Source organism: Callorhinchus milii, unplaced genomic scaffold, assembly GCF_018977255.1.
Source record: "Callorhinchus milii isolate IMCB2004 unplaced genomic scaffold, IMCB_Cmil_1.0 Scaffold20, whole genome shotgun sequence".
NCBI lineage: Eukaryota > Metazoa > Chordata > Chondrichthyes > Chimaeriformes > Callorhinchidae > Callorhinchus > Callorhinchus milii.
The window spans coordinates 2422059-2435506 of record NW_024704761.1 but is presented as its reverse complement, the minus strand read 5'-3'; the positions used below and the strand labels follow the sequence as shown (position 1 = coordinate 2435506).

Genomic DNA, 13448 nt, shown 5'->3' with positions numbered 1-13448 from the left:
CTAAACCTGCTTTACGATGTTTGAGCTGGGTGTTGGCCAGGATTTGTGGGTCGATGGTCATAACTCCCAATGTAATTTTGCTCAGTAGGTGTAGACTCCATTCACACCCAGTCTCTTGAAGCAATTTGAAAAAGAACAAAATTGATGGATATTTACAATGTTGTGAAAATCAGGATAATTTGATGAGTCTGCCTTAATTTAACAAATGAATGGTAATGGAAACTGAGATGGATTCTTGACCCTCCTTGACTTTGGGTTTGGATGATGGGTTTTCATGTTCCACAAGGGTTTAGCTCGATGGTTAAAAGGAGTCTTGAATTATTCAAGGAAGTGAGTGGCATTGAACTACACTCACACACCTACTAATGGTTGGATTAATGCTAACAGAACTCTTTGGAACAAGCTTGCTAATCTTGTGCAATTGTAATTGTGTATTTTGTAACTGAAGTTGATTTAAAGAATGTATAGTTTATATATGCTCACCTGTTGAGCTTTGTTCCTTTCCTATGGTCCTGCAAATTTGAGTCAGGAGTCGTGTGAATGCACAAAGCAAATTGCTAAAATTAATTTCTACTTTTTAAGAATATTCATGGATGGATTAGGCTGTGATAAATTGTTCAATTGTGTAGATTTTAGTAAATAATGCAAGGATTATTATTTAACCCTTTGCTTCTTGTTTTAATGTACCGTTAATTGTGATTACACATAATTCTAGACTCTGACATGACTTAACATTTCAGTTGATCTATCGTATCTTATTTTCCGTTTGCTAAATTTATAAAGCTTTTTTGCAGTAGCTGTTACATTGACCTCTGTGTTACTGCAAATTCAGCTTTCATGCTTTTGCTCAGGTCTTTGTGTGATGAGAGCTTGGGAGAGGCCAGAATTATATGTGTGAACAATTTGAATAGAGAGGTAATCTTTGGTCATTGTGGAGAACTGATACTCTGGTTAGTGTGGATTATTTTTATTTTACAAAAAAATTTCAGACTCAGCATCTGCCAACAAGAAATATGTTTGACCACAGAGAGGGATTAGCTTGCTGGATTCTAGTGTAGAAACTATTGGTAAACTGTTTACCTGGATCTCCTCCAGGTGGATGAAACTTCATTTCCCTGCATGTCTGCTGTAACTAATCTCACTGTATTGGTTTTCAGACCTTGAAACCTGATTCCTGAAGTACAGATAGGTCTTGTACAAGCAATTAGAGGACCATTTTGTAATCGCAAGTAACTTTAATGTAGCACATTAATAAATCATGAGTGAATAAGCATAATTAAGTAACTTTAAACTTTTAATTACATCAGAGCTCAGGTACAGTGACACCCAATGTGTTGAATTCAGGTAATTGCCATTTAGATGAAGATAAGGCATCTAAAGCAAAATGGTATCCGAGGGTTGCTCTTCTGTTTCTTTTATCCTCTTCAATTATTTTGTAATCAGTTCATGACTGGACAAGTAACCAATAGTCCTACTCTGCAATATTACGTAAACCAGTCAGTAGTAAAGGACATATAATAGTGACCATTTGTCCTTGCTGTCCATGAAAACAATACGTTTTTGTTGTCTTATCTACTGGAATTTTGATTCCGAGAAGAATAGATTACTACTACTGGAAGCCAAATATTTGCAAATGCAACTTGTGCAACTGTAAAGTTGTATCACATTAATACATGCTAAACTGGTACCTTTCTACTTGCCAAAACATGAGCTGTATTGTCATTTGTAGATAAGCAGGAGTGTAGGTCAGGTAGCTTTCTGTGCCTTCTCTCTTTAAACTCTAGTTCTTCTCCGTCGTGTGTTAGGGAAAAAGTATAGTCGGTGTGTGTTTAAATCTTATCGATCGGGACGATGTGAGTGGCACACTATTATTTCACCTTTGAAACCAGGCAGAACTGATGGAATGAAAGTATCTTTTCTTGAATAAAAAGATAATTTAACTGTACAACAGTATGATTGATAGACATATTACGTTTGGATTTTCAAACCCTTCTGAATGAGCTTCAGGTTGTGGTTCTGATGTATTTACAGTACCAGTCAGGTTCATGGTTGTGACATAAATGCACTGTCCAGGATCTCATAGTCTTGTTCAAGCCTCAGATAATTACTAAGTTTGGGAATGTTTTTTGAATACTGCAAATACAATTTTTAGTGCCAAATTAATTCTTTAGAGTTGAACCAAATCCAACAATCCAGACTGAATCAAGAAAGGAGCGATAATTGATAGCTTGAAAGTGTTATTACAGATAAATTATAAAAAAAACTGGGAAATTTGAAGCTGCTTACTCACAGCTCTCTGTCAGAGGATTTTAAACACAGTATACAGTGGTGCAATTTGACGTGATTGACTTTGGGAGTAACAATTTGATAAATGTACAAAATGTAAACTTCTACACTGATTATAAGCTAAATCAAATTCTCAAGCACAATAGTGTATGCTAAAATTTCAATATTTAGTACCTCTCATTTCTGTGCAGGACTGACAACTTCAATTCCACTTCACAGCAAAGCAGAAGGGAAGGAAGGTACAAAATGAAAATGGATTCAGTGATGTGAAAACCAAATACTGTGATACTTTAGACAATGGTATTCATAGAATTTCTTGCATGCATAACATCCTTGTCATGGTAACAAACACACTGATGTGAATACGCCTCTGTTGTAGGTAATCAAATCTATTTCAGCTCATTACAGATATCAGATCTAAGCTCATAGATTTTTGGGCAGAGACTATGAAAGGGGAAATTGAATACGTAGTTCTGTTAATGGTTTAAAATGATTTGTTTAATAGGAACATTTGCTAGATATATGAATATTTCTATTGTATTCTAAATTACTGATTTTGGTAAATCCTAGCTATGGACTCCAAATCTTTATTCTCCCTTTATATCACAGAATGTACATGTTTTCAGATGTGTAAAATAAGTAATGTGGTGTTGATCGTAAAATGTATAGATGCCAATATAAGGGTGAAAGATGAAGCAAGAAAGATTATTGAGTACATCAATCCTGCATACTATGACCTCTACCTGGCTCTATCTCCTAAGGAAGTTGACTAATGATGGATAGAGCTTCACGAAGAATTCTCTTGAAGTTCTGCTTGCCTCTAAAGGCAATTGACTAAAATCTTCTGGAAACCAACGCAACATTATAATATTTAATCTTGAATTAGCTGGGTAAGGTGGTAAGTTAGAAATAAAATTATTTGCAGTGAAAAATCCATGATGCATATGATCACTTTAGTAGAATGAAATAAATGGTTTACTAAAGGAGATCACCCTTAAGGTTAATGCATAACATGTACTCTTAAACATGTGCAGGAAGCCAGAATTTTCAGAATCTTAAAAATGTGTATCTAATATAGCTACAGGTGCTCGAGATGGAATGGCATCACTGTTATAAGCTATAAATTGAGCCTTTCAGATTTAATAGGAGAGTCATAAAACCAAGTTTGATGTCATAGTGGGTCAGATTATTTACAGCCAGGGACTCGTGAATAAATTGTGATTTGTGCAGAAAACTCTGGTGATATGCATTCTGATTCTGAAAACTCATACATTATTAAACATCTCATTTGTAGGGTATTTATCCTACACATCTCCCCATAATAACATTCAGATTAAGTACTTGAGAGAGCAGATCATTGAGTTACAGTTAGAAGAGTGCCTTAGTTCCTCCGCTATCTCATTTTCATTTTGTTCACCCTACACTATGTTCCCCTGTCTGAACAGATGTGTTTTGCTAGTCATACATTTTTATATCCCTAGTTTTCCTTTGGGAGTGAACTTGTTTTTGCTGCATGAAGTCATGTGTTTTGAGCTTGTGTTAAAGCATTTACTTGTTTATGAAGCTTATGTACTGGTTGAATTGGATGCACGTTTTGGAGTGCAAATGGGTAATGTCTGTTTACCCATTGGCGAGGATAGAAATTGAATCCTACAAAATTCTACTTGGTCTGTATAACACCATGACACTTTCCATTATGACTCATTCAATAATGGGAACTCTTAAAACTTTTATTTTAATATCCATTCTTTGGGATTTGGGATTGCTATTGGAATTCTGCAGAGGCTAAATCCTTAAGGAAAGTTTACAAAGGTGATGCTTGAACTTTTGATAGCATAGATATACAATAGAGTTTCATGGTCAGCCTCTTTAATGTGGGAGAAAAGATGGAAAAATATGATTGCTAAAGTGTAATTCTCAGGTTTCTGTTTATCTTTAATCATTTAATCAGTAAGACAATTTGTATTGAAATTAAACCCATCACGAGATGTAACTAAGTAGTGCCCAGTATGTACCTTTTGATTCTGTAAAACATTCTTTGGTTGTATTGAGGGCAATTTTAATGTTCACTGCAAACAAATGTATATTTCCATGCTTTCCTTACTGTACACTATTTACCCAGACTGAGGCCTAAGGCATATTTACTCATTTCCTACCAGTTCAAGTTTNAAAAAAATTGCCATTTTCTGTTAAATTTTTGTTTGATCTGCAACCCAGCATAGATGGTTTATTTAATCCTAAATATATTTGTGTTAATAAGAGGGTTAATGGTGTAAAATAGTTTCACTCCTATTTTAAGTTAGTAAACAAGACTGAGCAATTGGAGAGGAACTATTTATTAACATTAACAACAAATTGCATTTATGTAGCACCTTTTGTATCGGGAGGATGTCCCGAGGTGCTGTTATTGTATTGGTTTTCATTACTGTCATATTCAGTTCATCATGTGAACCAAAATATCAGTTTTTATTTTGTTCAGTAAAGTGTTTGTGTTAACACAAGGCTGTAAAATACATTTGCAGTCTATTTAGGTTGCTTTTTGTCTTAAAAGCAAGAGTTCTTTGGTCCTACTAAAAACAGCCTGTTTTCTTTCAAAATACATTGCATTCACTCTGTGACTTTTTCATCTTTCATTTTGCAAGCATTAACCTTTAAGAAATGAAAACCTACTCCAATTTGTTGTTCTGGAAAACAAGTGACTTAATGGAACTTATAACCTAGAAAAAGATCATAATTAGAGTGTCATTTAGAACTCCACTTTGCCGTGCCATGAGGCAGTAAGTTTTTGGCTTGTGGCCACAATTCCCTACATGGTTTGTTCCCATTCTTGATCATGCTGTTTAGCACAAAACGCTTGGAGGAAGGGAAAATTGGCCCCAAAAAAACATTTAATGCAACTCTTGGCTCAGACTGCACACTGAATCCAGCATCAAAAAAGAAATATCTGGAAAAATTCTGCTCTTTTAAAATGTCGCGTAATTGTTGACCTTAATCTTCCCAATAAATTGTTGCAGTGCCCAAACATTTAAATAACTGATCTGTTTAAGAAGATTTACTGTCTCTGCTTTCATTCCAATCAACAAATACAATATACTTTTTAAAAAAATTTGGGTATTATAATCTATACTGAAACTGCAGATTCCTCATTGCCATCGGGATTCTATATGTCTGAGTATTAATTTTGAAATCTCAACCTTAGGAGACCGTAATGTACTAAAGCAGGATTATCATTTCTGAAAATGTAAGCATTTGTTTAAATCCTGACTTTTTAAAAAAAAGTAAGCTTAATGTAGCCTTACTTGTTTACTAGAATTAATTGTCCCCTTTCCTTTTAATCACACACGCACACACACACGCACACACTTTCCAACAGGGATCGAGGATTGGCTATCCACAGGCAGAGCACGTCTGAGATTCTTTGCAGTCTGTGGTACATTCTTTCGTTGCAAAAATTGGAGTACAGCCTGAAGTTTAGAGAGAAAAAAACAAATTTGATTCAACACTAATTGAAATGTAGTAGAGCATTGCTGCCAAAAAATTGGGCTGCTTTGTGTAGCATCTAGGACGCGTAGAATTTAATTAGGACAAATCTCTCCCAAGGGTAGCTATGTTTTTTCTAGTTTCTGTTCCTGAGAAGTTGTTCAACTTGGGCTGCAATTGAAATACACACATGTTGAATGTTTCAGCTTCTCTTCCCATGAAGTCTGTACTATTATGTGTTCTGGCAAAGAAGTTGAATCCATTGTTTTGTGTTCAAGTCATGCTTGGTGACTACACTGGAAACGCAGATGGTGGCATTTTTTGTTTTAAGTGTTTTGATTGGATCCAGGCGTCTGTTTTGCTGTAAACATTCTTACAGAATGGTGGAGAAGATTGGGGAAATTAATCAAATTCCATCCAAATAAGATGCAAGACTTTTTTTTAAAAAAAATTTTGGTGGGGAGAGAACAGGTTTGTATTTCTCCAATGTCTAAGAAACCTGTATGTACAATATACATTGCTGCATGAATTGAATTCTGTGAGCTAGTATCCAAAGGACTGCAGGGGTATCCTACTTGTGAAAGATTTGTGATGCAAACCTAGTAGCTCTATACTAATTTAGATTGTGTTGGCAGGGCTGAGTAATGCTGGCAGAGTTCAGTGGTAAACTGATGGGCCAGTGACAACAATGACTTGTGCAGCGCTGTCAAGCTGACACTTGAAATCCATATATGGTGCCAGTTTCCAAGTATCATAAATGACCTCCAACAGTGTTTGATTAACAATGTTGGAGGGATGGGGGCAAGAAAGGAGAGAGGGGGAGAGAGTTTTGTTCCCCTCCCTCTTCCCTCCCACCCAAAAAAGGCAAAAATCTTAATTTTATTACCCTGAATGCTTGTTGGTCCTGAAATTTGGCACAATTCTGAGAGGTCTTTATATGGATCGAACGTGTGTGAACTTGAAATATCAGCATGTTGGTTATTTACATTTAGGCTGTGATTAAGTGGTTGATGTTGAGGTACGTTCACAGTCAGGTTAGCGAAGTCGTGATCAGCATTGTAATAAATTTGTTTTTGATGTGCTTTAATTATTTAATGCTAAGATTTTAAACTAGCCACTAACTGAAAGCTCACACATTCTGTTCTTGGCCCGTTGTCAAGCACAGGGCAGAGTATAGACAATGTGTTAAAGCAGGAAGACTTAACTGTTGTACTTCACCCCCTACTGACTGGACGCTAGCCATGGTTTGTCTATCAACATCTGCTTACAATTGGTCAAATTCAAGAGATGATAAGGGAGAGGAAATGTATAATAAAATTCAAAAAAAAGATTTCTTAGTAATTACATGTGCATTGAATTGGGAGTGGCATGCTGATACACTGCAACAATAACAGGCACTTAAATAGTGCTTTTCATGAAGGAGAATGTCTCAGAACACAGTATGTAGAATGTAAATGTTGTTGCACACTGAGCAAGGTCAGAGGATGGAGAGGGGAATTTGTGGAGCTAAGGAATGCTACTTGTATATTACTGCCTGTTTGGGTGAGTTACAGTTAAAATGTACAGTTAATGTAGGCTACATAACAGTTAAACAGGTTAAACAGTTGCTAATTAGTACAGTAGAACACTGGAGTCTCATTATTGCATGGTACTTGTGGCCACTGGAATTTGGCCCTTTTTTAGAGTTCGAAAGGCATCTAGCATTTTGAGGAGAGCTACCTTCCTGCGTGTATACTCATTAAATGCAAACGGCTGATCAGTGACCACACTTCATTATAGCGCTGATTGGAATCTTATAGGCCGCAAGTACCGTGCTATAATGAGACTCTGTTGTAGTAATAGTAATAATCCTTGCATTTGATATAGCATTATGGTAATTGCAAGGAATGATAAATTGCAAAGTTAGACAATCTGCATCTGTGGATTTGTGAGGAAGTTTCCATTCCAGGAACCAATTTCATATTTGCTATATGGTGACTGTTGGCCAGTGGTAGGAACTGAGAGGAAAATGATTTATTTTAGTATTCTAAATCACTGAGAATATACTGTAGAAACCTTTAATTACTGACACATTAATGATCACATTCAGAATTTACTGTACATACTCCATATGCCCTGGGCTGTCTGGAATTCCTTTGCGAGTTGCATAATGCTTTAAAGAATTCTGTTATTTCTTACAGTTAATATGGTCTTTAATAATTCATGATTTTTAGCTGCAGTATCAGGTAGTATATAACAGCAAAATGTAATAAAGGTTCCTAGGAATAGTAATCAATGTAGAACGTTGTGGGGAAAGCGCAGGGTATTGGGATTAGAGTAGTTAGCTCAAGTGGGGGTATTAAGTACCAACTAGTAGGCTCGATTGTTGAATCGTCTCCTTCTGTAATTTCTATGATTGTGTTTCGCAGATAGTTGATTTTTAGTCTCAAGCCATCAGATGATTACATGACCTCCCTCAGATGAAGCAAGAAAGAAAAAATCAGAGGCTCTACTGTCCATTAGATGGTGTACAAGAAAGACTGATACTATCTCAGTAGCATAAACTGAGCCTGGAGCAGATTGTTTCCTATGTTTGTTGGATTTGTTCTATCATTCCCTATCTTTCCCTCTGTTCCCTCTTTCCTAATTTAATTTTTTTAACTCCGATTTTATTTACTTAATGTTACAAGATTGGAAGTGGCTTCCAACAGAGGATTAAGCAGTGCCAACATGAGGTGCATAGTTTTACTGAAATAGCAGATGTAAAATGAGGAATTATTCATACATTGGTTCAAACATGTAAAGTGGATTTTACAGCATATAGAATTTTTTTAAAAAAAGACGTATCAATTAATCAGTGTTGCATTATTATAGACCTGAAGTTAGCTCAGCCTATTTCTGCTATCAGAAACACATTTGAAAAATGATCAAAGCAGTGCGTCATCTGTGTCCTGTAGTGATTTCCATGGTTAACCATCAGCCTCAGTGCTGCTCTGATTGCTTGGTAAATACATGTTGTCAACTGCAATTACTGCGGAACCCATACGTTTGACCTCATTGCACACGTGATGATAATGTCAGTAAATAACTTATGCTGACATATTACCGTATGCAAGGTATCATGTTCTGCACAATGGCTCGAGGCACGAAACTGACACAATTGTAAACTAAATGTAGTTGAGGCAGGAGAGTTGCATCCTGATTATTAATGATCGCACTTTATAAAATGCAGGCAAATTTGTAACTGAATAAGTTGTGATTTTAACGCATCTCCTTTTATTCTTTATGTTTTCTTTAGTCTGTGGCACTTGCGTAAGACTGCAATGACAAGTCAGAACAGTAACCATGAAGAACGAGCAGTTTCTATGTCGTCGACACCAAAAGTTCAGGTTCAGCGCTCGGTTTCAAGAGAGACCCTCACTATACACTTCTCTGCCTTTGGTAAGGAAGAGGAGGAAGAGGAAGAAGAAGAATTTGAAGATTCCTCCATAACTTTTCATGAGAAGGTGAAAGACCAAAGTTTTGTACCAGAACTTGAAGCAAAAGAAGGTACTTTTGAACATGGTGGCCAACTTTTAGCAGAGTCAGCTACCTCATCAGGTATACCATTAGATTCAGTTGTAATTTCAGTCCCATCTTCAGCAACAGCAATGACCTCTTCTAAGCCATTGAGCACATCAGTTGCATTGCCTTCTGCATCACTCGTAGTTACTGCAGTGCCATTGTTCTCATTACCAGCCCAGCCATCAGACTCTGCCATTTTGACTTCAGAAACAAGACCTGCAACTGCTGTCTCCATATCTAGTTCTCCATCTAAATCTACTGTGCCCTCCAATGTCTCATCGTCTGCCGTGCCAAGCACAAGGCCATTCATGAGCTTAGTGAGATCCATGTCTACAGAAGTAGAACCTAAAGAATCCACAACACCACTAAGACACAGGCAATTGATGAAAACATTAGTTAAATCTTTATCAACAGACACTTCAAAACAGGATTCTGAATCTGTCCCATTCAGGCCTTCTGATTCACGAATAAACTTACATCTGTTCAAACAGTTTACTCAACCCCGTGTGACTGGAGGGGATTCGAAGACCGCACCTTCTTCCCCGCTCACATCTCCGTCGGATGCCCGGTCATTTTTTAAAGTACCTGAAGTGGAGGCTAGAATTGAAGACACTAAAAGGCGGCTTTCGGAAGTTATTTATGAACCTTTTCAGCTCCTAAGCAAGATGATTGGTGATGATAGCAGTAGTGTTAGGCATAAAGCCTTATCATCCAGTGCAACAGAACTTTCAAGTCTTTCCAGCTTAAACGGACATTTGGAAAGCAACAGCTATAGCATTAAAGAAGAAGAATGTGATTCTGATGGGGAGTGTTCAGCAAAAGATTCCATCTCAAGTAAAAGCACCTCCAAATCTACTGATGGCCTTTCAAAAGAAGGAGACACTAAAAGCTCACTTTTGGGGACCACAAAGGAAATGCCATTGAAGGCTTCTTCTCTGGTGCTGGAGAAATGCTCACTTTCTGCGCTTGTCAGCAAAGATGAAGACGACTTTTGCCATTTATACAGTGAAGGTATTGAGTTGGAGCCCGGGGAAGAGAATGTTGGGGATAAAACTCTAGAACCTGTTACTGCAGAAGAAGCATTTGAAGATGAAAGTAAAGTATTAGAGGAAGATGAGACTGAGACTGAAGTACCGCTACCTGAAGTTCCTTTAAAAACTTTATTACTCTTTACCATGCTCGTCTATTCCTATATAGTGCTCCCTCTCCCCAGTTATCTCAGTGGGCTTTTCCTAGGTATTGGCTGTGGATTTATGACAGCAATTGGTATAATCTGGCTGCTTGTACCAAGAAAATCCAGTGATTATCAACAGGCACAAAAAAGATTTCACCGTGAACAACAAAATACCGAACCGCTGGATATAAAGGAACCAGAAATATTTAAGGTGGGAATACTTTAGTTTGTTCTTTGCATGACTTTATGTTCAAACTTCAAGTCTGCTTGCTCGATCTTGTGTAAAATATGACCGTTAATGGAGTCCAACTCTTCATATGTTTCGAGAACTTTTAGATGAGCAATTGAGAATCTTTCAGTGTGCATTTAAATTATTTGGAAATTGGATTACATTAATATATGCCTGTCCACTGTTGTACTTTTATTTGTATACAGGTTCTTTGATATATGGCTTTCTGAAAATCAGTGAATAGTCATACAGTACCAAGAATTTTTTAGATTAATCAAGTTGATGGGTGTAACTGATATGAAAGGCACTATATAAATATAAACTTCTTGTTGGGGTATAGTGAAACCATTGGGTTGATACAATGGGCCGAATGGCCTCCTTTTGTGAATTTCTAAATTTCTTTGCAGTTTAAAACAGATATTTAAATCTAAAAATGAAAGCTGTTTCTAGGACACAAGTTCTACTTGTTTTTGTATCCTCATTTGAGGCTGCACAAGGTCTCATCTAGTATTGAAGTGAACGGTCTTGTTGTAAATTGTTGAGTAGCATTCAGAGAGCCAGTCTCACTGAGCTGGAGTGGCCCCTTACAGGACAGAATGGTAGCTATGCAGAAAGTAAGAAGATACTGTACATCACCAGCAGCACCAAGTACATAGCACTCTAAGTGGAACAAGTACGAGTCATTGATGTTTTCTGCAGTTCTTCAAAAGTCCTATTGAAAACTTAGTTACAATTGATCACTCTAGTTCTGAGTTGTGGATGATGGGTCTGTGTAAACCATGACTTATTAGGGTTCAGGATTTAAGCTGGTGTGAATATATGCACAACAAATGCTAAATGACAGATTACAGGGAATCTTTGCTTGTAGTGTTAAGGATATCAAAGGGGTTCTTTTGTGCAACAAAAGACTTTCAGCTGGAGAAGTGCCAAATCTGTATACTCAACATACTGACCCGCAGTGTGGTCCAATGTTCCTAATCAATTCAGAGCCAGATATCCATGGAGATGAACTATGTCCAGTAATGTACACACACACAATGTATTGTTGATACTGAGCCCTACGGCAAAATCATAATTGTCATCCAAATAAAAGGAAACTCAAATTTCTCTCATCTTCCTAAATCTAAACTATTTAAATTCCAGCTGTAGTTGAGTGACTTTTAACAAAGAGAGTCTGTTTCCACACACATACATACACTCATACACACAAACACATACATACACACAGTACAGGATAAGTCACAGTTGGTCAGCAAAATATTTTCTTCTTTGAAAAGGACATTCCTGATCAAATTACACAGCACAATGTCTGTATTTGACACAGATACATGTGTAATTTTGACAATTTATTGTGGTAAATAGTTGCATTTGGTACTGATAACTCTTCTATTTACTGGTGGGAATTCTCTAGAAGTTACAATAGTAGGATAGCTTCTGTTCCTATATTTCTGACATGTGAGGCAGTATGTGTAAGGGAATGATTTTTCAAGTTAAACACAGCTAGGAAATGGTGGTTAGTTTCCCAGTAATTTGATAATTCAATGTACAACTTGATTTGCATTCCTGACTTGTGCAATCAGTATGTCCTAAATTCTATTGATGAGTGGATCTATTATCTTCTACTCTCAATCGTTTTATACAATTTAAGCAATCCAGAATCTGAACCTTAAAGTGTTGGGAGTGCTTGCCTAAACATGGGACTTGAGTGAAGGGATTAGGTTTGGAAGTACCCAGATATTTCAAATACCGTTCTTTTTGTGGATGTTTTTGTATGGTGGATTAAGAAAAGAATAAAACAGTATGTGTAAAAATGCAGCTGTCATCTCCTCTTCATTGGTAATTTCTCTTAGTGATTGGTTGGAGTTGAGGAAAAGATTGAACTCAATATTGACACTGGTCCACCAGACCATGACACTTTAGCAGCAGGCTGATACTGAAAGTGTGATGATTTAATAGTCTTGTCTACCGGTTCTGCATTCTGAATTTTAAGCCTTATAGAGAGGCACTCCACATTGTCAGTGAATATGTCATATGGTAAAATCTCAATCTCTTCTACAAAAAAGCTTTATCTCATTGCATTTAATGAGAATTTTTGGCAAGTAAAGTTTCTTGGTGGCTTTTTAAGCCATAACCCCATAATATCCTACAATTTGATGTTTATGTTTGCAGTTTAGTTTGTAAATGAGAGTGGAATATCAGTCCATTCTATGGCATAGTGAAAATTATAAAATATTTAACCACAATGGAGAAAATAGCACTGGTCATACTTGCAGAACAGATCTTAAGTACTGTAATATGAAAATGCAAGAAGACAAACTGGTTGGTTGATTCATTTCATGCTCAGTTATGGGGAATTAAAAGATAAATTGATCTTATATGTAAATTGGGATCGTTTGCATGAATTTAAAGGAGGTATGACCGTTAAATCACTACTTTTAAGCAGTCATACTTAATATTAAACAAAATCTTTACTAGCTTTACTAGCAATTGTAACAGGGACAACCCATAGTTAAAAATGTCAGGGCTGTTTGATTGTTACAGCTGAGCCTTATACACCAGGAGCATCTTGTCGTTTCCCCCAGTTTGTGCTGAATCAATTGATCTCGGTCAAGTTAGTGCTGGAGCTTCACTGGTTGACTTAAACATTTAGGTAAGAGAGAGGGAAATCAGCCCGGGTTTCTGCCCCTGATGACTTACCAGGGAGCCCTGCTGGAGTGTGAATGTATCACTGAGAAG

The 13448-nt window shown here is 36.8% G+C and overlaps 1 protein-coding gene across 3 annotated transcripts in view; it reads left to right on the top strand.

Moving 5' to 3' along the window:
- The window catches only part of tex2 (testis expressed 2), a 35309-nt gene that overhangs the window by 4226 nt on the left and 17635 nt on the right, over window positions 1-13448 (top strand). For all 3 annotated transcript variants that reach the window (XM_007888747.2, XM_007888745.2, XM_007888746.2), the window contains one exon: window positions 9044-10694. In XM_007888747.2, the coding sequence (XP_007886938.2) occupies window positions 9069-10694 (1626 nt within the window). In that variant the 5' untranslated portion in view covers window positions 9044-9068. The remainder of the gene's footprint in view (window positions 1-9043; window positions 10695-13448) is intronic.